The 27,773-nt window shown below is 33.8% G+C and overlaps 1 protein-coding gene across 1 annotated transcript in view; it reads right to left on the bottom strand.

The window, feature by feature from the left end:
• Nucleotides 1–261: 261 nt before the first annotated feature.
• Aps (diphosphoinositol polyphosphate phosphohydrolase 1 Aps) overlaps nucleotides 262–27,773 on the bottom strand; it is a 97,260-nt gene continuing 69,748 nt past the window's right edge. Inside the window, exon 4 of the mRNA XM_090402244.1 lies at nucleotides 262–2,374. Within this exon, the coding sequence (XP_090258370.1) occupies nucleotides 2,262–2,374 (113 nt within the window). The 3' untranslated portion in view covers nucleotides 262–2,261. The remainder of the gene's footprint in view (nucleotides 2,375–27,773) is intronic.

The raw sequence follows: 27,773 nt of genomic DNA, 5'->3' as shown, positions 1-27,773 counted from the left end.
ACTGAAAATAACTTGTTTAAAAATATATTAAACACGTATAAATTTTGTTCAGGCTATTAATATACTTTAGCTATGATTTCCTCTACACTAACAAAAAAAATAAAATAAAAATTCAACTTTTCCTGCACATAATTCTTACAGTCTGTAATAAATAAGAGAATGTTTTGTACAAAGAAAACACTGAAGCTTTTTAAATAGAAAAGTGTGCACAAGTTGAGTGACATAATGATGTAACTCCAATTTGATAAAGTAATTTCAAAATGCTTGAAGGAAATTCTTTAATTACCTTTGTATAACCAATACCATTTAACTTATGATTTTTATGTAATGTCACTTGAGGTTAATCGGCAACCCCAGTGCACATCACATCACAAAAAAGTTATACAGAAAAGACAGTCTCCATTTGTTTCTTTATGAGGTAAGATAAAAGACATGTAATAAAATTAATCCTGCAAAGTTTGTTTGAATTTCAACTTATATACTGCTAATTATTTTTACATAAAAGTGGAAGGATATAGAAAGCAAACATTTTATAGTAACACATCATACTCAAATGAGTGAAATAAACTATAAAATTTTTCACTGCATTTCTCTAATTTAAAAAAGTTTACCCACACCAAAATTAATTAATACCTGGATTTTTCCTTATATGAATGAATACATAGAATGTGTGTGCTATACACATTTTCATTACAGGAATATACCATTATATAGTCATGCACCTAACTCCATCAATAGTTGCTAATTATACAGTGAAATCCCTAAATCTGTACTGCTATATACTATAAATTTGAAAATTATGCAATTATTTAATTAAATTATTACTAAAATGAATAAATGAAATTTTTACTGATTCTGTTTCTGAGCTGTTCCTAGAGCTGCTGTAAATAAGTAATTACTATGTTAAATTTGCATTCAGTAACATTGAAAAGAAATTAAATACTAATTATTTAGCAGTCACAAACTATCACTGAAATAATAAATTCTGCTAAAATGGGGTATTCACAGGTCCTCTGCAAGAAAGAACACAGAATATGTTTTTTTTTTTTTGTTTTTTTTTTACTATGTACTTTAGTTTTCTACAGCAGAAATGCACACCTTGATTTTAACTTAAAAAAATCTACGTAAATGTACTGTTTCTTACACAGCACTTCAAATCATCCAAATGATTTCCAGTTACTTTACTATAAAGTATATATTTACATAACATCATACATGTCACATTTGCTACAACAGGTATCTCTGTTTATATGCTATGGACGTAATAATCTTAAATTTGCACAAATGAAAAAAAAAAAAAGCAGATATATGCATATACAGTGTGCAGGCATGCACACACATCACAAAAAATGCATGGTATTCATGCATGAAAATTAAATCAATTATTTGCAAATGTTTATATCATATCACATTGCTGAAAAAATCAGTGCCTGATTTAGAAAGAATTATTACAATAGATTGTATATTTATATTAAGATTATCAAAGACAAAATATATTTTTTTAAAATTTGATACACACAAATTTAAGAGACATAGCAGTATCAAATAATGTTATGCAGTATTATTCACATAAAGTAGTTTTTATTTGACCTATTGGTTTTATTGTTACTATGAAACTACTGTTTCATAGTATTCTGTAAGTCTATAAAATCAGTGTTTTAGAACATACCGTATAACATTATCATGAATAACTATAAAAGTTTGACAACACGATTTTTTTTTTTTTTTAAATCATTTATTGGAAAATATCTAATATTTCATGTTGCAACTTCAGCAAAGGATTTATATTGACAGTACTTAACATATCAGTTCTTTGATAAAACAAATTATTAAAATATGATTTTCCAGTTTTCAAATTATCCCAAATATATATACTGCTTAAAGTATATCTATTAGAGAGAGAATGGTTGCATTTTTTTATTATTTCATAGAAACACTATTGGATCCAAGAATAAGCTTACAAGATTATAATGTGTGTGTGTATGCATATGCTCACATGCATGGGGATGAATGAGAAAGAGAGAGAGATGAGAATAATTGAAGCATGATAACAATATTAATATGATGCAAGTCAAAAAGCATTTGCAGAATTTGCCATGTTTGGATAGAGAGAAGGAGAGACATACTCTTGCTACACCATACAAGTATGGTAGCTGGAAGTAATGTCCTATATTTACAGTTCACAAAGAAATATATTAGTTGTATGTGTATATATGTGTGTTACTGGTATCTTCTACCTAGATGATAGGATATATCAGCCTTCATGGTACCTTGTCATTTTTTATAAGCAGTTTTAGGTAGTTGCATTGTACAGGCTTATGTACAGCCAAGAGATCCAGAGCTTCATCAATTGGAAACCACCTCCTCTTGCGTCCTTAAGAATGGGGAGAAAAAATAAACTAAATTAATGCCAAAGATTAGTTTGCAAATCTTTAAACAGGATAAACATTCAAAATAAAGCAGAGTAAAGATATGTTAAATAATTAGTTTCTATACTTTCTTTTGATGTTGAGGTGTGACAAAACTTTATAAAAAAAAAGGGGGGAGGGGAACATGAAAGTTATAGGCCATTGTTTTGTTTTATTTCATATAAACAATATACAGTATTATATGAAAATCACATGTACCAACATAAGCATGAGCTAAGTAAAATCCACATGACTGAAGTGGAAATTTCACATGAATAATATTCTCATATTACTTGGGCTTCATATCTTCATGAACATCTTAATATTTGTATTCTACTTGTGGAAGGCAGCCTTTCCTCCCAGTTAAGAAAATTCTATGCAAAAAAGAAAAAAAAGTGGTAGAACCCACTTCTGCGTGAAATGAATAGTGGAATACTTCAACACACAGTAGAATGATCAACTAATTAAAACAGGCCCATCTGATCTTGTGTACATATAAACAAGTGGAAAAAATTACAGCACGTTACATAGCATCTGACTTTCAGTTATCTGTATATTAAACTTCTACTTGACATTAGAAAAATCCTGAAATCAATAGTTTTCATGTCAATTATTTAATTTCAATATTCAATTATATCTGAACATTGAAACCAGCAATCCAATTATCTCACAACCAGCCCAAGAAGGTCAGATGTTATATAAGATATAAATTGAAATGATTATAAATTGTGCATTACAAGTCATCTGCCCATACCAGGGTAAGTGCTATATGTTGTAACACAAACTATTAAAGTCCTTGATTGATGTTAGACATAAATAATCTAATATAACAATTTCGCATGTAAAAAAAACTGTTTTCGACAATACAAAGCATCATTCCAGCTCTTTTTATTATGTAAAAATATTTCTGAACTCTTTGAATGATCTCACAGATGTTTAATTGATTCTGTGTAACAATTTCACATCAGCCCATAAAATTCTGACTAGAATTTACCTTACACCGTGAGAGATAAATGAGCAAGTCTCAGCTGAAGGCAAGAAATCAAATAATTAGTTGATGAGCCTGAATGCGGCTGCAAGTTGTCATTTCCTTAAGAACCTTGCAATCTGTTCAGATAAGCCAGCAGGTGTACAGTACAAGAAAGCTTCTGTTTAGTTGGTACGAGAACTCTACCATTCTTTCTAGGAATATACAATGCTCACATGATCTTTCATACTGCATTTAAAGTGATTTTATATTGTGTTTTGATTTGGTTGTCCATTTTGTCAACACACAGTAGCAATTTTAAATCAATTCTGATCACTATCTGAGTGATTAACATTAAATTCTAAATGACAAGTATCCACTTCTCTGATGAAAGTGTAGGAATTGTACTTTGGACATGAAGTGGGAAATAGGGATTATCTGTCAAGGATTATGAATGAGGCAACTAAGGCTGATCGGCCAATGTGTTACGTCTGTTAATTGTATTCTTGCGTTCAATTTGCCTGTTTTGTGAGAACGAAGAAGGAAATCAGGACTGAACCTAAGTTTCCAACATATGTTACAGGTATATACAATATTTTAAAAGCACAGTTAAAGGATACTCTTGTCAATGCCATTTGGTATTAGAGTGGAGAGAGTTTAGCAACTATACAAGTGACTGTTACATCTATTTACCATATATTTACAAAGTTGAAACAATAAAATATTCAAACCAAGCATCAGCCACAAGACCAATATTCATAACTACACACTGATTTTTGTTCATGAACCACCTGATACAGACTGCAGATCTGATAATTCTACTAACAGACTTGGAAGCAGCATCTTATTCTTGTGAACCGTATGCAGGTTTTTAGCTGACAATTTATATGAGAAACATTTCATAACCCAAGCAAAGCTGAATCTTACCAGAACATAAGTTGAAATCTTGGGGTTGAAGACTGCAAGGTAGAAACTTCCTTGAGAAGAACGTATAGATTACTTTGTTTCAAAAGCATAAGTTGTTGTTTTTTTCTTCTCCTGCTAGTGATGTACATGTGTTTTGCAACGACATTAATAGAAATGCTGGAGGAAAACATGAGTCCGATGCTGTTTGTTTATAGATGCATCAAAACTTAGTGTGTAGGCCATATTTTTACATATCAGAAATAAATACTTCCACATGAAATTGTTTTGCTTCTTAAATACATTAGCACATATGGGCAGAACATTTGCCGTGACCTCCAAGTGATACCAGATATCTTGAAAGATTGTTGCTAGTTATGTAAGTGGGATAAGCACAAATAAGGACCATCATTATGAGGTCACAAATTAGCTAGTTCAATTCAGTGCCAAGAAAGCATTATCATATTCCTGACATGTGCCCTCAAGGAGTGTACAGGATATGATAGTACTACATGAAAAATGTACATTATTACTAACTTCCTACTACAAAATGTTTTCTTACCACTGCTAAACTCCATTTGATGAGAAATTTCTTAAAGACTTTAATGATAGCTTCCAGCATTTAAAGGACAAATATTGATAGAAAGCATTTTTATTGGCCACAACAGTGTATACTTTTATGAAGGACAGTGATATCATAAATAAAACTGAAAAAGCAACACAATAGACTTTAATTCTGTTAAACGTGACAATTACAGAGATCATGTAGAAGACTTCCTGTTATAGGCATACAAGACAATGAGATGCAACAGGTCAATTGGTTTTTCTCCTAACTTTGATACTGTCAATGATGAACACTGCAATGACTAGCAAGACATATTTTATATGGAACAACTTCTAGTACACTTGCTGACTTTTTTGGTTCTTAAAGTAACTACTGATACCAACTATGAGCAGAAAACATTTTAAACTTAAGTAAACCAGCATATGTCAATAGTTTTTTCATATGAAATGCAGTTAGCATATCAACATATAATTTTGATCCCAAAAACTGCAGAGTGACAGGGTAATTTTAAACTCATATTTGATTTCGGTACATGCAAATTAATCAGACTCAGCTACTTTTTCAAGGAAAAATAAAAATTTTCAGTTTGTTGCTCAGTGCTACTTGACCCAGGGAGGATCAGGCAAGTAATCACCTCTTCAAGGATTATTATGAATTTTTTTTTTCAGTTATCTAAAAAAACTTACCTATATTAATAGTAGCACTCAAAATTATTTTGACAGACTTTTGTACATAACTTTATTTATTGTAATATCTTATACAAATTTTATACACATCAATGAAAACAGAAAAATTTTCTTTTTTATTCAAAATAATAACAAACAATAATTTTCAATGTTTATTTTTGTATTAATGCATTATTAACTTTGAAAAGTGGTCAAAAGTATTTTTACAAACATGAATTACCATAATAACATATTATTTAAGCAAAACAAAACACTTTTTTTTTTTAATCAAATATCTTCTAGAATGTCAATATTCTCCTAACTAGCTGGTACTTATTCAAGAATTTATAATGTCTCACATATCTGTCTAGCTCTTCCCACAAGTGTGCTATAGGACTGAGGTCAGAACTTTGAATCCTGGATGTAACTTGACTGGTGTTTCAGGTCATTATATTGCTAAAAAATCTGGTCTTTCTGCACATTTCTTTCACCAAAGGTAGCATTTTCTTATTTAAAATTTCACGATAAACAAAAGTTCCATGGTGACTTTGATACAGTCTGATGGGCCTACCCTTTACAAGAAAAGAATCCCCCATACTGTGACATTTCCTCCTCTCTACTTTACCACAGGAACTTGAATCTGGAATTGTTCTTTTGATTTTTAGGACATCTAACATACTTAATCCCATTAGATGAAATTTGCTTTTGTTGCTAAATAAGATGTTTAAAGTCCCCCCCCCCCCTTGGTTATGCTATAAATTAAAGATACCAAGAAAATATAATCTTGGTTTAATTCTTTATCCAAGTATAAACTAATGAAGTTTGTGAAGTATCTTCACAACTGTGCTACTTGTATATAGAGGCTAATGATGTCACATAAATTGCCTTAGTATCCCAAAATGCAAAACACATATCCTAATGGGTGTGTATAATGCTATGCACATTATGGGAAGGGTGACTGCCCAAATGAGTTTCAACCTTGATTGTGGTGTGTTAAAGTGAATATCTCTCCAAAAACTCTGAGTAATCTATAAGCTATCACTTTAAGACTCACTGAGGTGACTCTAAAGGATCACTAGTAAACTCATCACTCCTGGACAGGAAACTCAGTGGTGGCTCCACTCAGTGACAGGTAAAACCCAGCCACAGAGCAGAACCAAAACCCAACCTCTCTACTCCCCTGGTAGCTTGCTTTTAGGAATACCAAGGCTGAAGTAACATGCACAAGTCATATATTTCCCATAAACAAGTAGTGAAAAGGTATCACCTTATTAAATTATTCTGGATCAGAGATAGGTGTGGAAAGTTTTTTTATACACACCTATTATAGGATGTGTGCTTTGCATTATGGGATACTAAGGCAATTGATGTGGTCATTTGTCTGTGTATACAAGTTGCACATTTATACAATTTGAAGATACTTCACATGCAAACTTTGTTTGCTTACACTTGAATAAAGGATGAAACCAAGAATATAATTTCTTGGCATCTTTAATTTACTACTAAGATCTTAGACCATTTGGTTGCTATCCAGTTACAATGAGTCGTAGCCAAGTTTAATCAGGCCTTTCTATTCTTTACAGAAATAATGGCTTCTAACTAGGTCAATAACCTAATAAACCTTGTTCTTTCAAACATAGTTTTATGGTCAAAAACATGTATATTTAGTTCATATTTTCACATAATTTTTTGTTAATAGCTGTAACAGGCTTTTAAGAATCTTGCTCAGGTAGATAGCCTTTTAATAAGTTTTTCTTTTCTAGTCATTGTTTTTCATGGATGCCTTTATCTAATTTTATTGCTTACATCTCATCTGGCCTTATAAAGTCAATTTGAACATTTACAAGTTGTCAAATCACATGCAACATTTGCTTGCATGCATCCATCTTGCAAAGCATGGATTATGGCTTATTTCAAGTCTCTGGAGTATTCTTTGGTCTTCAGCATGTCTTATTAATAACTAATATTCTTAAACTTATAGTAACTAATATTATATATATATATATATATATATATATTAAAAACATTTTCATACATAAAATGTGTTAATAATTTATTAAAATATTTATGAACTCAAATAGCAAAAACTCATTAAAAAATATGTAAACATAATAAGTTTCAGTACTAATCTATCTGCACTGTGTATGCTTTCAATCAAACTACTAAACTGACAAGTTCATTGTTTACAACTAGTCAGAAGGATCCAGGGTTAAATATTATTTTGTCAAAATATTTTTGAGTGATACTGTACATTTTAGAATTATAATAAATATCAAAAATTTGAAATAAATCTTATCATTGAGCAATTACATTAATAAAAATAAATATTAAAAAATCAAATAAGTATTTCTCAAATCATCCCTTCCCGATATTAACTCTCCCTTTCAAAACTAAATGATGCATGTGCTATTGAACTTGATATAGTAATCCCCCATTAATTTATTTTGAAAAACTATAGCAGGGGTGGTAGTAATAGTAGCATACTGAAATTACTTCTGTTTAGTTCTAATTAACATGTGGATTGGATTTAGATAGTCGAAAGAAAAACATTCAGCCATATCAAATACACGAAACAAAGTTTTACTTACTCCACCACATTGGCAGATGGTTGATGGAGCAATGATGTGGTGTGTCATTGTGAACCTATGTCATGTGAAGTACTTCATGTATTTAAATTTCCAGTAGAACGTATAGAAGTTCTGCTGAAAATTTAATTTGGCTGTAATTTCATTTATAAAAAAAAAACTTGAAAAAGCAGAGGAAAATTATACTAACCAGGTGAGTGGAAGAATCAGTCAAAAATTGGTGGTCACCTGCCTAAATTGTGAGAATTAGCAGGTATGTAAGTGGTAAAAACTAAGCAAAATATAAATTTATTTGAATATACAGTATCAATATGTTTTAATTATAACAAGTTACTGATTCTTTAAATATATATGCAAATAGTATGAATGCCTCAATGTTTCAATTTCAAATTAATTTAGGCACCTTTTATATTCATAACAGTTCAAGATCAATATATAATATGCTGTATTGTATAGTGGCAAATACACAAATTGTTACAAACATACATACATTAGTTACTTATCATATCCATTTTTTTTTTTTTTTTAAAGATACATGTCATAAAAAGCTACAGTACTTCAGTACTCATGATAATAACAGAAAGAACAAGGAAACTAATAGAAGAAAATTTGGAAGATGAACAAGCAAGATTTAGAAGAGACAGAAGTACTGTGCACCAAATATTAATGATAAATTAATTGTGAAGAAAGCTCATGCAAAATTAGAAATGTTTATCCCTTTATGTTGACTTTCAGAAAGCATTCAAGAGGATCAGAAAGTGGCATTGGCTGTACCTAAATCTTATGGAGTGGACAGGAACCTCAAGTGTCTCTTGCAAATGATCAATGACGATGCAGAGGATGCTGAGAAACTGTGGAGAAATAGGAAAATGGTCCCAGACAACAAGAGACATGAGACAAGTAGACTCAATATCCCCAAGCATCTTTATCATGCTTTGGGAAAGAACAATGGATGTCATAAGAGGAATTTCAATTCAAGGCATGAAAATAAACAATTTATAATTTGCAGATGATGTAGTCATTATTGAAAAAGATGAAGAGGAACCAGAAAGAACAATGCTTAAGTTAAGTGAAGAAGGAAAGAGATATGGGCTGATAATGAAAATTGATTAAACAAAATCAATGATATTTGAAGAGAAGAGGATGAAAAAACAAATAAAGGTCAACAGGCAAGAGCTGGAAGAGGTTAGAAACTTCATATATCTAGGAAGCCATGACACACCATTCAGAGATAAGATCTTGGATAACAAAAGCAAAAGTAAACTTACATGCAATGGACAAGATATGGAAAAGCAAATCAGTGAGCCTACCCATAAAGCTGAGACTACTAGAAACATGCATATTCACAAGTGCTTGCTATGGTTATGAGATATGGGTGTTAATGGTCAAAGACTCTGTGAGACAAATATTGGCTTTTGAAAGAACACGTTACGGAAAGATTCTATGAACTGGATAGTTGCAAAAGGTAACAAGTGAAGAATTGCATTGTAAAGTAAACTAAAATTTTTTTTACATATCTGAAGAATGGATAACAGAGAGAAATGGCAAAGAATGATGAAACAGTATCAGACAACACTGGACATTGGCCTCACAGGCAATGAAGATGATGATTACATGTCAAAATGAAGGACAGTCTTTTTTAATCTTTTCAAAAAAATGAAATGAATAGATAAAGTAATTTCTCATCTCAGTTTTCCAGTTGATAGTAAAAGACATGAAAACAATTTCATCTAAACAGATTAAATTTATCTGATGTTTCCTGTTCAGGTTTTGCATAAGGCTTTAGGTATATGAGTCACTCAACTTAAAATAGCTCTACTTAAGATCCACCTCTCTAAAGATGCCAAGAAATTATATTCTTGGTTTCATCCTTTATCCAACTGTAAGTAAACAAAGTTTGCATGTGTCGTGCAAACTTTGTCTGCATGGCAAAGCAAACAAAGTCGTGCAGAAGTCACTGCATGACTGTGCTACTTGTATATAGAGGCTAATGACTTCACATCAGTTGCCTTAGTATCCCATAATGCAACACACATATCCTTATGGATATAATGCTATGCATTATAGGAAGAGCCACTACCGAGACCAGTTTCAACCTTTATTGAGGTCTCATCAGTGGGAGCCAGACTCAGAAGTGATACCAAGGTTGAAGTAATGCAAAATTCATCTTTCTATATACAAGTAGCTAAAAGGTGTCACACCTTATTACTAAAAATACTCTGGATTAGAGATAGCTGTTGAAAGTTTCTTCGCTTGGTTATTCTATAAATTAAAGATGCCAAGAAATTATATTCTTGATTTCATCCTATATCCAAGTGTAAGCAAACAAAGTTTGCACGTGATGTGACTTCACGACTTTCAACAACTATCTCTAATCCATAGCATTTTAGTAATAGGTGTCCTTTTGGCTATTTGTATATAGAACTATTACTTCTGCATTACTTCAACCTTAGTATGACTTCTGGGTCTTAACTTCCACTGATGAGACCTCAATAAAAGTCCAAACGAGTCTCAGTAGTGGTCCTTCCTATAATGCATAGCATTATATATGTTCATATGGATGTGGGCATTGCATAATGGGATACTAAGGCAACTGAAGTGAAGTCATTAGCCTCTATATACGAGTAAGCCCAGTCGTGAAGTGACTTCATGTGCAAACTTTGTTTGCTTACACTTGGATAAAGGCATCTTTAATTTATAGTATAACTAAGTGAAAAAACATTCAATAGCATATGTTATAACAAACTATGGAAAAATCCCAACCAAAAGCTCCAAGTATAATGCTAAAAAATGAATAAATAAATAAATAATTCACTACAGCAAACTATTTTCTGTGGTCCAGTTTATTATAAAGTCAACTACAGTAAATAAGTATGAACAAAAAAGTTTACTCTAGGTATGATACCTAGAGTAAACATCTCTTTCATAGCGAAGGAATATTCATAACAGTTCTCGTTTTTTGACATTTTTCATTTGCCTTCAAATTTTGGAATTTCTTTCACCGTTTTAAAATACCTTACCTTACCTGAGAAGAAGAAATGTGATGTACAGGATACAACAAAGTGAAGTAAAACTGTCACTTTAAAAGTAAAGCATGATATTTTGAGTCAACAAGAGTCAGGAAAACAAAATGAGTGAGCTGGCTACCAAGGTGAAATTGTCAAATTTGACAGTGGGCACAATTTAAGAACAAAACATCTAATGGAAGTGAAGGACACCAGGACCAATGTATTTAAAGGTGATAAGAAAACATGATGGGTTATGCTGTTTTTGGAATGGCCATTTTATTGCATGTATTGTGCGGTTTGTCTGTTTCATGGAAAGAAAAAGCCTGCCACCTGTTGTATGAAACTGATCAGTAATGGACTGATTCCCAAGGTAGAAAACTTTGGCTGTTTGAATTAATGCAGCTATCTGGTACAAGATAAAGGCCAACAGGATGAAATATGTTCATGGCTACTATAGACCAGGTGCACAGAAAGATTTGGATGCCATGCATTGGCTAATTAGCACAATGAGCAATTAGTATGGGGAACTTCACTACAGGGACATAATTGGGAGGCAGAAAAGACGCATGGCAAGATGGAAATGAAATTTACACAGTTACAAATGGATAGTTACCTGAAACAGTATGTGATACAGGGGACCAGCAGTTTGTTATGCTGTTAACAGATCCAGCACTGTGGATCTGTTAATAGCATCAGAAGTATCCATAACCACAGTAGCCAGTCTGCTACTGTGGTTATGGATAGTATGACAACATGTGGAATTCTCAGTCAAAAAATGATTTATGTGGAACTAAAAAAAGCCAGGAATTACAAAAAACTTGCGAGACAACTTGGGATTGTAGTATGGAATAAGAAAGGACATGGAAAGAATGTTGGTATTGCAAAGGAAGTGGTCAGGGATTGTTTGAGAGGAGAAACAATATCAGGCTGCATACCCAATTATGCAGAAGTATCTATAATCACAGTAGCCAGTCTGCCTCTGATCAGGATAAATGACCACGTAGTTTTGTTCTGGAAAGAATATCAGACTGCATACCCAAGGTCAGGAAGATAAATCAAAAAGGGGTTAAATGGATGAGTAGCAGTATAAAGCAGAAGATACAAAGAGAACAATAAAGAAAAAGGTGATAGCATGCTCATGAGCAATACAAAGATCAGGCAAGAAGGGTGAAGACTAGTATGGTAAGGAGGAGGACTAAATCAGATTATGAGAAATGATTAGCTAAAGGAAATCCTAAAGTTTTCCCTCCAAATAGCAAGAAAGAGGTAGAATGATTACAGAAGGATAATTTTAATCCATGCAGATGATAGGAAAGTGGCAGAAGAAATAGTTGAGTTACTAAGTAGTCATTTTGCAAGAGTGAATAGCTGGTTCAAGGTAGAATTCAAGTAGATAGGAATTTTGCCAGCTTTAGTCAGCGACCAACCTTTGCCAGCAAAGGTTGATCAATTGGTAGAGCCTCTGCTACTAATGGCTCAGCAAAACATTAAGCAAGTTTGAGCACGGTTAGTAGTTGGAATGGGGCCCGACAGCATTGAACGATGCTCTGGGGTGTCCAAAGACTCCCTGGAGGTGCCATATAATAATAATAGGAATATGACACTCAATAGTAGACAACATGGTTTTGTAAAGGTAGGTCCTACCTTGATAACTTACATTTTGTGACTGAAAATAAACAGGAATAAAATAAAGGTTCTTAAACTGAACAATAAATGCCAGAAAGAAATTATAATCGACCAACATACAGAAAAAAAAAAGTTCAGAATTTTACTTACTTGGGAGTTAATGTTGATACTTAAAGGGGAACTGGCATGGATATAACACAAACACAAAAGCAAATATTGCTTTCAGAAATATAAATTATCCAAATATTCTGGAAACAGGAAACTAAATTAAACAGTTTCCAAACAAAGGGTTTCCATAAAATATTAAAAATATTTTGGCCCCAACAATAACATATGATGAATTTTATAAACTGACAGAGCAAAATACCTATAGTTAAATTCAGAGATGGAAATGGATTGAACATGTACTGAGAATAAAATTCCAAGGGTAGCTTTGAGATTCCAGAAAGAAATGGGGAAGGGAAAAGCCTAAACTATCTTAAAGGGGAAAAAAAAAAAAAAAAGATAGCTGCAAAATTAGTTGCCAAAAACAGGGTTAATTGGAGAAGATGAATTCCGACTTTATGTGCCAAAGAGCAGTTTTAGACAATGCTGCATTCCCAAATTTATCATTATTATCTTAATATCAATTTCCTGTTCCTCCCAACGAGTGCAATGTTGTCCTAAATTTGGTCAGGTTTTGAAGAATTTTTTTCCCAAATCCCGTAACTGTGACATCATGGCTTGAATGAATCTAGACATTTCTCCTGCAGATGTGACCAAATTATTGCAAACTCTTTCACAGAACTCAGCAATGGAATGATCTTACTGAAAATACAGTAGAAACGTAGTACTAAAGAAGTTACCACAATCCCCCCCCCAGCATTTTGGGTTTTGTAAAGGTAGGTCCTGCTCTTGTTTTGGTAACTTACATTCTGTGACTGAAAATAAATAGGAATAAAGTAAAAGTTCTTAAACTGAACAATAAATGTTAGAAAGAAATTATAATTGACCAACATACAGTAGAAAAAGTTATCACTTTAGTGTTGATATGACTCAAAATTTTTTACAACAAACTACCCTATTTTGAATGCAGTAAGGTCCATGGAGCAGTGAAGAATGCATATGTTTTACAAAGTAATCTACAATGAAAATAAAGTATCTTCTTCTTCTTCTTCTCTCCCGTAGTCCTAAATGGACCGTTGGGTCATTCATGACTGGTAGGTGATATTCTTTGTTAGCCTCCTCCAATCATATCGGTCTCTTGTTCTTGATGTCAGTTGAGAAAGGGAGGAATTTGTCCATTTTTTGATGTTATCAGTCCATTTTAATCGAGGTTGGTCCCGGAACGATTCCTTCTAGTGTTTGCTTTGGAATGCCATTAGCCCTCTCCACATGTCCGAACCATTTCATCTGTCTTCTTCTGATGACTGTCAGAATATTTTCCCTTCTTCTCCCGTCTATTGAATCGATCAGTATTCGGACATTTTCATTGGTTTCGTGAGTGGTACAGGAAATTCTCAAAAGTCTTCTGTAAGTTTTCATTTCAAAAGACAGGAGTTCCCTCTCATCTTCCTTCAATAAAGTCCAGGCCTCACAACCATGCAAGAGGATAGAATTCATGGTATCTTCATCAGCTTATATTTAAGACAAGGCCAATCCAGTCCTTACAGAACCCCCCCCACCCAAAAAAAAGCAACAGATTCAATCAAATTCTAATTCCTACTGCTTCAAGTATATTAAATTTTGATGATTCAGATGACCCAATGCCCTCTCCATCAGACATTTTTCAATAAAATCCCACCCACCTCCCACAACTCCAGAAATGCTCAAGACAAACTTTGTGGATGAATTTTGTTCTAAGTACTTAAGAATTTTCAAATGTATTTAACACGCTTTACTTTCAAGTGATTTTTTTGTTCTACTCAATAAATCTTTCTCAGTGAATAAAGTGTTTGTCATTGGTTTTTGCAATTTTAATGTTTTAAAATGGATTACCAGGCAAACTAAATTTTATAACATTACCCCTTAATAATATTGGATCGGGTATCCACTTTGTCTATTAATTTTACATTGCTGAAATGAAGCCCTATGGCTCTTCCTTTAGTAATTACTTTTAAGCACTGACCAAGAGTTCATACGAAAATTACATTTCTCTGACATTTCAATTTCCTTAGGACTGAACAAGAGTTTAGGCTCTCTTAAGGTTTCTGCCTGGTCTCTGAAGAGACCCAACCAGCTTGAAACAGCTGTCAGGCCAGTGAAACCTTTATCAAATACACTAATAAAAGACAAATACACTTAGGTCTCTTTATATGCGGTACATATTTCATGCAAATTCAGGGTTTCCCCCGTTGTACATAATGAACAATGTGTTGCGGCACATTCTGGCATAACGTGAAGTTTAATTTTGTATGTAACTAAGTGTTTGTCTTTTCATTATCATAAGTCTAAATTTTGTTATCATAATAATATGGTAAGCATTTTAATTTAGACGAATCTACTATAAGAGCAATTAAAAAGAATGAAGTTGCAATAAGAAAATCTGTAATTTCTGGCGCAAAACTAAGTGCCAAACTATCATCGTACTCAAGAGATGTTTTATTAGAAAAAATGGAACGAGCGCTCGTAATTTGGATTGAAGAATTAACTCAAAGGAGAATTCCTATAAGTGGTTATTTAATTAAATAAAAAGCTCTTCAGTTTTATGAACAGATGAAGCAATTGGAGCCATTTACTTCTGCTTCCCAGGCTGATAAAGAATTTTCGGCTAGCAAAGGATGGCTAACTGGGTTTTTAAAAATGAATGCACTTCATAACATGAAGATTATAGGTGAGGTCGAAGCAGCCAAAAATTTTCAAGAGAAGTTAGCCAAAATTATTGAAAATGATTGATATTGTCCAGATCAAGTGTTTAATGCTGATGAAACAGGATTGTTTTGGAAGAAAATGCCTAGTCGAACTTACATTGCAAAGTCTGAGGAAAAAAAGGCGGGTTTAAAGCAAGCAAAAATCGAGTAACGTTGTTACTTTTTTAGCAATGCATCAGGGGATCGAATGTTGAAACCCCTCCTAGTAAATCGATCTCTAAGACCACATGCTCTGAAAGGCAAAGATCTAAAACAGGTGCAGTACATTGGATGGCTAATACAAAGGCCTGGATAACAATTGCTGTATTTACTGGATGGTTCAATAATTGCTTTGTACCAGAAGTGGAAACATATATGAAGCAAAAATCTCTCAATTTTAAAATTTTATTAACCGTTGACAATGCACCAAGTCATCTGCATTTAGAACATCCAAATGTGCAGGTAGTGTTTTTTTCCCACCCAATACAACAAGTATTATTCAGCCATTAGATCAAGGCATAATTGCTACTTTCAAAACATTATGTTAAGCACACTTTTTAATTTATATTGGATAAACTAGAAAATGAATCATTAACAGTAACTGACATTTAAAAAAAAAAAAATTCTATTCTGTACTGTTTAAATCATGTTGCATCTGCTATCGCTGAAATAAGACCACAAACTTTAAATGCCTGCTGGAAAGCAGCTTGGTCTGGATGTGTTGCAAACAGTGCAACCATTCAAACATCTACATTATCAGCTGAAATCATTACTTTAGCACATGAAATTGGTGGAGAAGGTTTGATACATTTAGCCAGCATGATGTGGACGTATTGCTTGTGGATAATGCCTTAAGTGACGATGATATTATTGGATATCGATTAACTTTAGATATCGTCGAAGATCCAGAAAACGATAGTGAAGCAGAAGAAAAACCTGTCCCCCTCATTGCAAATATAATTTGAGAAGGTCTTGAACTATAATAAATTTAGTTTAATCCTTTATCCCAGTGAGAGCAAACAAAGTTTGCGCCTGAAAATATCTTCAGGACTGAATATAGTATTGTACTATCTTACCTGGGTAAGTAGTACAACACCAGGCAACTCATAGCAAAGGTGGAGCAAGATACCAACACTCCTATCCCAGTATCTCCCATAATGCAAAACACATCTCCTTGTGGATATGTATACTGTTATGCATTAAGGGATTGGCCACTACCCAGACTAGTTTCGACCTTTATCGAGGTCTCTTCAGTGGGAGACAGGCCCAGCATTGGAGATACCAGGCAGAAGCAGTAGCAAGGTCATCTTTACCTATAGGAGTTGCCAAAAGGTTTGCCACCTTTTTTTTTTATTAAATTACTCTGGATTTAGAGAAAGATGTTGAAAGGTTATTTTTCACTAGGTTAGACTATAATAAATTTAGTGTAATCCTTTATCCCAGTGAGAGCAAACAAAGTTTGCACCTGAAAATATCTTCAGGACTGAATATAGTGTTGTGCTATCTTACCTGGATAAGTAGTACAACACCAGGCAACTCATAGCAAAGGTGGAGCAAGTTACCAACGGCTTGCTCCACCTTTGCTACAAGTTGCCTGGTGTTGTACTACTTACCCAGGTAAGATAGCACAACACTATATTCAGTCCTGAAGATATTTTCAGGCGCAAACTTTGTTTGCTCTCACTGGGATAAAGGATTAAACTAAATTTATTAGTCTAACCTAGTGAAAAATAAACTTTCAGGGTCTTGAACTGTTCAATAAATTGGAAAATCATTTTCTTGTTAATGACACAAATTTTGAACGAGCCTTTAAATTCCAACGTGAGCTGAAGAACTGTATGTCTGGATATTGCGAGCTGTATAAAAAATTAGTAAAATCATCATCGCAAAGTTTAATCACTGATTACACTGTCAGAAGAAAAAAATCAGCACAGGAGGGTGAAGCTAATTCTGTTTGTAAAGAATCATTGCCTTTACCATACAGATCTCATGCGCCGACTATCTCTTCTAGTGATGAAAGTGATTTCGCACCAATTTGCAAACGTTGCCAAATATTGTCTAATAGCGACGATAATCCCGATGAAAAAATTTAAAAAAAAATTGTTACTTTTCAATAAAATTAAATGAACAAAGCTTTAAAACAAATTTAGGCATTCTTATTTTCCTGAATTTTTATAAACTTTTTTATGCAATTTTAGGTTTATTTTAATTTATTGCTTCGGTTTTATAGAGTTTTAGAAAATTATGGAATGTGTCCCTAATTTTTCAATGTAAGTTGTCTTTTTTGTGCAATTTTTTATATGCGGTTTTCTGTGGAACGTATCTACCACATAAAAAGAGATCCGACTGTATATGGACACTTGGGCAGTGCCCATGTTTTTAAGTAGTGCAAGCTAAGGATGCCGAGGACTGTATTCTCATAAGCTCTCAGGTCAACTTATGAAACTATCAGTTTCTACAAACACTTTGCTTTGAAATAATATTGGATCTGGTATCCACTTTGCTTAAGTAATTTTACATCACTAAAATGAAGTCCTATGGTTTTTCCTTTAGTATATAAAGGTTTGGTTTACAATAACTTGACTTGTGACTTTCATCCAGCAATCAGTTATATCATAAATGCAGCAAATAGGTGGAAGATGCATGTACACAACCTTTGTGTCACCACTTGAAACTGATTATTATTATTACTATCCTCAGAACTCCATGAAGTCGAAGACTCATCATGAGAGGTCCCCTCTGTCAAACACAGCTCCTCGCATTTTGCCTTAAATGCATTCTCATTATCTTCAGACACCACAAGCTCAGGCAATGCATTCCAATCATTCACCATTCTCCATTAAAAAAAAATGCTTCTCACTCCTTATACAGTTTCCAAATATTACTCTGTTCCCTCCATTCTATGAAAAACCTCTTCAATGTTAATCTGATAAGAGCCCTCTTGCCAACTTATACATCTCTATCATAGTCAATCACCTATGAAGCTTCCCAATATGTCTTCATCTTTTTGAAAACCATGTGACCAAATATGTGTACAGTAGGCCATATGTGGTCTAATCAAGGCCTTACACAATGAAACTGAAATCTCCTTACAAGTCAGTATCCATTGCTTCAATACCAGAATTCACTAAGCTGTCCTCACAATTTTAAAGATATGTCTAAACTAAATTTTCAATCTCTATCCATCATCATCTTCCCCACACAGAATTACATTTCCTACACCTCTTCCAATATATCCCTACCAACTGTATACTCTAATGTCCCATCTTTGTTTTCTGAATTTTAAAACCTTACACTTTGCAACACTGAACTGATAACTCCATTCCTGTGCCCAATTCACTCCGTCTATTCAAGTCCTCTTGTAAAGCCATAATATCAGCTCTACACCTCACAGTTCTTCCCAACTTTGCATTATATGCAAACAACAGAATACCTCCCATTCAAATCTTCCCTGATTTCATTAACATGCAAATTAAACAGCAATTTCCCTAAAACAGATGTTTGAAGTACACCACTAGTGGCTTGCCTCTTCATATTGCTTTCCACTATGCATCTTGCTAATATACGAGGGTGGTCTGAAAAGCTCTTGGCCTCCACCATAGATGGCAACACTATCAGCAAGATTTTTTTTTCTAAGTTGGTACATCTGTCATAAGAATCCATGTAAAATTGCAAGTCAATCTATCAAGTAGTTTGTTTTATACAGCTGTCTGAAGTAAAAGTTTTGTCTGTATCCCTTGAAATGGATAAAATTGAGTATCAGGCAGTTATAAAATTATTTGTAAAAGGAGGTTTCATGCAAAAGAAATTCATTCCAAGTTCATAAAAGTTGATGGGCACTCTTCTCCTTCATTTTCGACAATGAAGAAATGGGCTGCCGAGTTTAAACGGCAGCCCATACCAACCTTGAAGATGATCCACGTGAAGGACGTCCAAAAAGTGTAACAACACCAGAAATCATTGATCAACTGCACAATATGGTATTGGGTGATGGGCAAGTCAAAGTGCATGAAATTGCTGAGACTACAGGCATTTCAAAAGAATGTGTTAGGATATGTTCTGCATAAAGAATTGCAAATGAAAAAGCTTTGCACAAGATGGGTGCTGCACTTGCTCACAGCAGATCAAAAACACACTTGCATGAAAATCTCTGAACAGTGCTTGGAGAGTGTTAACAACAATAAAACTGATTTTGTGCATCGATTTATTGCTATGGATGAGACTCGGATTCACCATTACACACCAGAATCCAAACAGTGGATAGAAGCCAGGTTGTTCAGCACCAAAGAAGACAAAGTCAATTCCATCAGCAGGAAAGGTCATGGCATCAGCGTGTTGGGATGCTAAAGGCATTTTGTTTATTAATTATCTTGAAAAGGGTAAAACAATAACCAGGGAATATTATTCTGATCTTTTAACCAGACTAGACAAAAAAATTCATGAGAAAAGACCCGGTTTGCAGAATTAAAAAATCATCTTTCATCAGGACGATGCACCTGCCCACAAAGGTGTTTTGGCAATGGGAAAATTATGGGATCTGCACTATGAATTGTTGGAACATCCACCCTATTCCCCAGATTTGGCTTCTATCTCTTCCCAAAACTAAAACTCTTCCTCGCTGGTCAGTGTTTTTCTTCAAATCAAGAGGTGATTGCAGCTGTAGAGGGGCATTTTGAAGATCTTACTGAGAATCACTACAGGGATGGGATAATGGCGCTGGAGCATCTCTGGAATAAATGTATTAGTCTTAACTGAGATTATGTTGAAAAATAAAAAAAAAATTGAAATTATGAGTTTTTTCATTGTTACGCTGAGAACTTTTCAGACCACCCTACTACCTATCAGGCAGCCAATCTCAAATCGAATGCACTAACATCCAACCCATCTGTTCTAGTTGAACTATCAATTTATCATGTGACAGTATTAAAAGTCTTTGTAAAATCTAATTATAATATTGTGTATGCATCTCACTTGTCCAATGCACCTGTCACATTGTAATAAGTAAGCAGATTACTAAAACATGATTTTCCATTTGCAAATCCATGATGTCCATTAAAGAGAATGAACCCAATTCTGGATCCTGGTTCTCACTAACCTCTCCAACACTTTTAAGTACAATACCTGAGAAACAGACTGGACTACAATTTAAGCTTGTGTTCTTGAGATTTAACACCTCATTTATAATGACATCCTCTGATGAGATGATCAAATCAAAGATCCTCAATCCTCATGCCTTCTGTTATACTGCCTGAGGTAGCTGCCCTCAAAAACTCACAAAACTAATTTTCTTTACTTCTGGTTGCGATCTCATAAAGCCAATCTATATTGCCATAATTAAAATCACTCATAACGATCAGCCTTTATCTATTTGCTTATACATTTCATGGTGACTATCCTACCCATTACCAAGTCTATAGCATTGTATTCACTTCTGTGGGCATGACTCCTTTTCTATCATCATGAGCACTTGACCATCCTTTTTATCTTTTCTATGTTTACGAAAAATATACCCTTCCATCTCTATGAGGATGTCATCCTCATCGAACCAGATTCAATAATTTTGGGGTGAACAAACTCAATGCAGCAATTTTATTTCTTTTGTTGCTGATGCTTTTAGCATTCACATGCAAGCATAACAGCTGATTTCTGGATCTATAACATATTTCACTTACAACACTTATTAGATGTAAGTTCTTCATGCCTCCCTTGAGCTATTCCTCTCTCTCTCTCTCTCCTTATCCATCCCAGAACCCCTCATCAAACCCAGTTGTTCCCCCCATACATCCCGTTATCCCATTCCCTTCTTGTTTGCCAACACATCTGCTTCATCTCTGAGCATCAACCTGTCTTACACTGTGCGCCTCTGTCCACCCTGACTCTCCCCTACCTATCCATTTCTCTATCCATCTTGCACATATGTTCTCTCATTCTCTACAATCATGCTACCCACTTCTGAAATTGATAAGCACCATTTCAATCCCTCCTTCCTTACTCATCTGCTCTTCCACATTGCTTTGTAGTTGCTCAGATCCTTTCTTTGCATTCATACTGTACCTTCCAACAGTAGCAGCCTCTCCATATGACACATAGAAAAATCACTCAGATGCAATCTACTCTTATACAGTACTATTTGTCCTTCAAATTCATCCCACACAGTCACAAGCTGTGTGGGGTGAAAAATCTTCTCAGAAGACCGACACACATTCCATTAATGCACTCATTTCCACTAATATGTCATTTGGAATCCTTGTTCTGTGCTTCAACTCATCACTCATACCTAGTCAACACACTGACTACTACCTTTCCTATCATCACACTGTTATCTTCTTTTATTCTTCTCAACAACTTTTTGATATCCAGTGTTATACTTTCCTTTTCTCCAATCAAGTCGTTTATTCCTACAACCAATACCAACTATTTGCTTGCTTACTCCTCAAATTCAATCTCAAACCACTCTACTTATTTTACCTGTTGGAAAATTATTCATGAAAAATCTTCTCAGAAGACCAACAATATTCCAGTAATTCATAAGATATAATCATTCATTCAACATAATTTCTTTTTTGTTAAACAAATTGTGAAATGCAAGATATTTTAATTGCGACTTTGAAACTCATCTGGTACAAATTTGTTTCCATGTCACAATTCAAAAATCCACTAATATTGTGACTAAACACAAATGCCTGGATAATTTACTTTATTCCTTGCTTTTTACCCTAGCACTCTTACTGATGGAAACTTGTATTAATCAATAAGAAATCCAAGCAGAAGTGCTTCAGTCTCTGAAGATATATTTTAAACATATAAGAAACAAAAATGAATTCACAAAAGCAAATTCCCTCAACTCCATGCAGCTAAAAAAATAAAATAAAATAAAAAAAATAAAAAAAAAAAAGCAATTAAAAACAAAACAAAACATTTTTCTTGTATAGATGTGCTTGCTTTTTTTATATAACAATTACAATTATTTAACATTCAAAATTTTCATAAAAGTGTAAAGAATAGTGTTTCAATTTTAGTTTCACAGATAACAGCTTGTATAAATCTTCTGATGTATGAAAGAGCGAAAATTCGCAAAGTACCCTTGAGGAACTTAAAATAAACAACATACATAATAAATTTAGTTTAATCCTTTATCCAAGCATAAGCAAACAAAGTTTGTGCCTGAATGTATCTTCAGTACTGAGGCAACTCGTGGTAAAGGTGGACTAAGCTCTCATCACTCCTTGTCTCAGTATTTCCCATAATGCAAAGCACATCTCCTTACGAACATGTATAATGCTGTGCATTAAGGAAAGGGTCACTACCCAGACTGGTTTCAACCTTTATTGAGGTCTTGTCAGTGGGAGCCAGATCCAGAAGTGGTGATACTAAGGCAAAAGCAATGGAGAAGTCATATTTACCTATATGAGTTGCCAATAGGTGTACCACCTTATTATTAAATTACTCTGGATTTAGAGAAAGTATTGGAAGTTTTTTTCCCACTTGGTTAGACTATAATAAATTTAGTTTAATCCTTTATCCAAGTGTAAGCAAACAAAGTTTGTGCCTGAATGTATCTTCAGGACTGACACAACTCGTGGTAAAGGCAGACCTTCTGGGTCTGGCTCCCACTGACGAGACCTCAATAAAGGTTGAAACCGGTCTGGGTAGCGACTCTTCCCTTAATGCATAGCATTATACATGTCCGCAAGGAGATGTGCTTTGCATTATGGGAGATACTGAGACAAGGATTGATGAGAGAGCTTGGTCCACCCTTTACGACGAGTTGCCTCAGTCCTGAAGATACATTCAGGTGCAAACTTTGTTTGCTTACACTTGGATAAAGGATTAAACTAAATTTATTATAGTCTAACCAAGTCAGAGAAAACTTTCCAACATCTTTCTCTAAATCCAGAGTAATTTAATAATAAGGTGATACACCTTTTTGGCAATTCGTATAGGTAAATGTAACTTCTCCATTGCTTCTGCCTTAGTATCACCACTTCTGGGTCTGGCTCCCATTGACGAGACCTCAATAAAGGTCGAAACCGGTCTGGGTAGTGACCCTTCCCTTAATCCATAGCATTATACATGTCTGCAAGGAGATGTGCTTTGCATTATGGGAGATGCTGAGACAAGGAGTGATGGGAGCTTGGTCCCCCTTTACCACGAGTTGCCTCAGTTCTGAAGATACATTCAGGCGCAAATTTTGTTTGCTTACACTTGGATAAAGGATTAAACTAAATTTATTATAGTCTAACCAAGTGGGGAAAAAACTTCCAAACAACATACATCATACAGCCATTACGTAGGAAAGCTGGTAGTCCAATGTTCTTTGGTTGTCTAAGAAACATGTAAAGTATTTTTGATGGGGTGTGAATTAGTTGAACTCATCTGAATGTAGCAAGATTTCTTCAATGAACTAGTCAGACAATTAGATTTATAAAAGCAAACTTTCTTTGAAAAAGCAGGCCTTTGGGAAAATATGTAATGGAAGATGGAGTGATATATATCCATGAGTACTGTTTTGAATCTCCCACCTACGTAAGGTTGTAAAGCTATAGTATCATGGACAGCTAAGGATTTCTTCATCATTTTTTAATTCATTTTTTGCTTTTTATTTAAATTTATTTTTTATATAGTCCAGAAACTACTTTTGAATACTGAACGTTTTCAACTCACAGTCCTCCAAGCACAGTGGGTCTTTAGGTGAGATGAATTTCACTGTCCAGTGGTCTCACACCAGCCCGATGGTTGGAGAGTGGGTAAGTGGGTAAGTTGAGCAACCAAGTAGGCCAGCAAATTTACAGTGATATCTCTATTATCTGGCTCTAAATGAAAGGCTCTAAACAATCCTTCAATTAATCAACTACATATTTTGTTAGTGTGTCAAATGACCTCCAATACAGAACACCATGTTAACTATACTTTCATTATCCAACTGTTTGGTTATCTGGCCAGCAATTGCTTTTTTTTTTTTTTTACTATGGTCAGATAATTAAATAATTATTTGTATTTATGATCCACAACAAGAATATATTTGGCTAATATAATAGGTTTCCTATAGCAATTTCTTCAGTACTTTTTACAAAATTTAATCATTACACATTTTGACATGATATATTTTATGTAAACTCCATCTATGAAAGTTTGTAAACTTATAGCATATTATTAATATTGTGGGCAGGCCAAGGGATAGTTAATCTGAAATCTCTGCTGTAGAGATCAAATATGAAACTTTTTCAAGCTGCTTCAATAAGTAGGATAGTGGTTTCACTTTGGGAAATGCAATTCATCTACAGCCTAAATGTATTCACAAACATGGTAGGACAAAAATCCATAGACTGGTAAGTAATATTTACGTGTTAAAATGTAATAAGAAAAATATCAATTTTCAAAGGAAGTTAATGTGATCAAAAGTCACATTAACTTCCTTTTCCTAATCAAAGCACTAATTAAATACTTGTAAACAAAACATCCTTTCAATATTTTTTTATTCATTAGTATTAATCCAAATTTGAGAAAAAATGTTAGGATGAGTAACATTTCCCATAAAATGGTGAGAGACAGGAGACCACTACATTTGCATATAGCTTTCTTCATAACTTAATGTAACTATTTGACTAGGTTCTCTGATCATCCATCCACTTCTCTTACTCAAACTGAACCATATTTGCTTGGTTTTGGTAAACAGTATACTTCTCCTTGCCCTCCTTTATTTACTTTTGTCCTCAAGAATAGCCTTTCTCATGAGGTATTGAGTTTTCTAAGCACTGCACTGTTCCAGTTCATGAAACACATTGGGAATTTTTTTTTCCCCTTAGAACTAACGTGCTATAAATTTTGCAACCTCTTAAACTCTTAGACCTTGAAGCAATGCTGGTTTAATCTTTTTACAAAATGTTTTTTTTATTATAACATGTTCATTGTAAAAACAAAATTATCTTAAGGTGTGTGTTATCTTTTCTCTCTCAAAGCTTCAAGTCTTTTAAAAAACATTCCTTCACAAAAACAGACCATGCTTAGAATATTGAACAAAAAGTTGTGAAGCTTTATTTCACTGATCAAATCTGAACAATAATGACAGACTGAAGTTATCCCTCTTAGGGGAAATAATTCTTCATATATCCTGCCATGTTCAATATTGTTTTTAAGATATAATAACATATCTCTTGTTTTAAATTATGCACTTGGGACTTTAATTGAATTTTAGACTGTGCCATTGCATGTCACTCATGTTTTCACTGTTGAGTCTTCTGCTGTCTTTTCTGTTGTTTAATTTAAAAATTCATACTGAGCTCTTGGTACTAGAAGGAAAATTTTATGATAAATAAAAATATGAAAGTTATTCCACTGTTATTATCTATTTAATCTGAATGCTGAATTAGAAAAAAAAAGGAATAATTAAAAGCTTAAAAGAACCACCATTATGGAAGGGGAAGGAAACCAGAAATTAACCATTAAAAATTTTATGAAACTGAAAGAGCAAAGGATTATTGAAAGGAACTACACTTATTTCCTTGGTTTTGATTTAGGAAGAATTCTCAAATTGCTGGATTTGAGAATGTCACCCAAATCAAATCCCAAAAGTTTTCCCATTTAGATGAATTACACAGATGACTTTCTAAAAAGAAATTTCTTGTCAGATGTCTTAAATCTATTATCTCACACGAACCGTAACAGATTATTTTATAGATAAATACAGGTCATTACCTTATTAATCTGTGCAAATGGTATAGTATTTTTTGGAAAGACAAAAGAGACAGCAGAAGAGGAGTATGTATTACTAAGGACATGAAATGATTTTAGTTCAGTAAGGAGAGAAACTCATGAAAGAAATAACAGTAATAATGTTCCATGTAGCAGTGTGTTTGAGGCTGTCAAGTATGAAGTGGAACAAAGAGTTTGAATTATGTGGTTAGGTGCAGACAGTGGGTTAAATTACTGGTAACATGAAATTCATTGTCAAATTATCCTGATGGGTAATAAATGAGAAATCACTATGGGTGACTTAAATTATCTGAACATTGACAAGATAGCAGACAAAAGTCATAAGAATGAAAAGAATTTATTGAGCCGATGTGAGACAAATTTCTCAAGAAGCATATAAAAAAAGGAACTCAAATTCAAACAGTATTAGATTTGATCACAGCATCAGAAAGGGCTCAAAATTAAGACTGTGATGTTTTGCCAACAGTTGGTAAGTGAATATGCCATACTTGGGTAGAAGCTGAGTATTTGGATGCTCCAATTAGGATAAGGTACATGCTGAATTATAAAGATGAAAATTATGACAAACTGAGGAGAATACTATGTTCAGTCCCAAGGTATCAGTTGCAGAATGGGAAAGATAACAGTAGTGCATGGAAAGCTTTGAAAAGATGCATAAATGCAAAAAATTTGAATGTGTGCCCAGAGTTTAAAGAACAAACAGAGTAGGAGTGAAATTGTGCAACCTTATTAAGCAAGATATCCATAAGAAAAAGATGATGTGAAAGGGATATTGTTACAAGTATAACATAGAAAGCTAAGTCAGAGCATGAAAACAAATTGGCTGTGCAGGCTAAAGGCAACCCAAAGAAATTTTATCATTGTGCTGCAAGTAAAAGAAAGAATGAATGTAGAAGAATAACTTTATTAAATATAGATAGCACCCTTGTGTCAGAAGCAAATATAACTGGTCTAATAACGGCTGCTCATTTCGCTAAGATCTGTCAAGCTAGTACATGCAACTGGCACACAGTGCTACCACTACAGTGCAATAAGATATATATACATACATCAGAAGAAAGTTCTAGAGCTATTGCATAACCTCAATAAGAATTCAACAATAGGAACAGATGGGATATCTGCATCTGAAAGAATAATCAGAGTCTCAGCTAAGGAAAGATCCTACAGGAATGGAAAGAATATATGACAAGGATGGTGCAAAAGCCAACTGTCTAACTACAAACTTATCAGTATTTCTGGAGAGATGGTAAAGATTTTAGAGAAGTTGATAAGAACTCATATACAGAAATGGGTAGACAGACAAGCTATACTTTGCTAGGAACAGCATGGGTTTACTAAAGGGAAGTCGTGTCTGAGTTGGATAAAGCTAAGGATTTTTTGCTAAGGCATTTGAGAGAATACCAAATTGGGATATTGAAATGATAACTAATGATTTGTTTCTTTAATTCACGTGAAAAACACAAGGAAATAAGTACAGGTAACCCTCGTATAACACGGATGTTAGG

The sequence above is a fragment of the Typopeltis vanoorti genome, chromosome 12, assembly GCF_054136105.1.
Source record: "Typopeltis vanoorti isolate ZY-2024b chromosome 12, IOZ_Tvanoo_1.0, whole genome shotgun sequence".
Taxonomy (NCBI): Eukaryota; Metazoa; Arthropoda; class Arachnida; order Uropygi; family Thelyphonidae; genus Typopeltis; species Typopeltis vanoorti.
The sequence above is the reverse complement of the archived record's forward strand: the minus strand, read 5'-3'. Positions and strand labels throughout refer to the sequence as shown.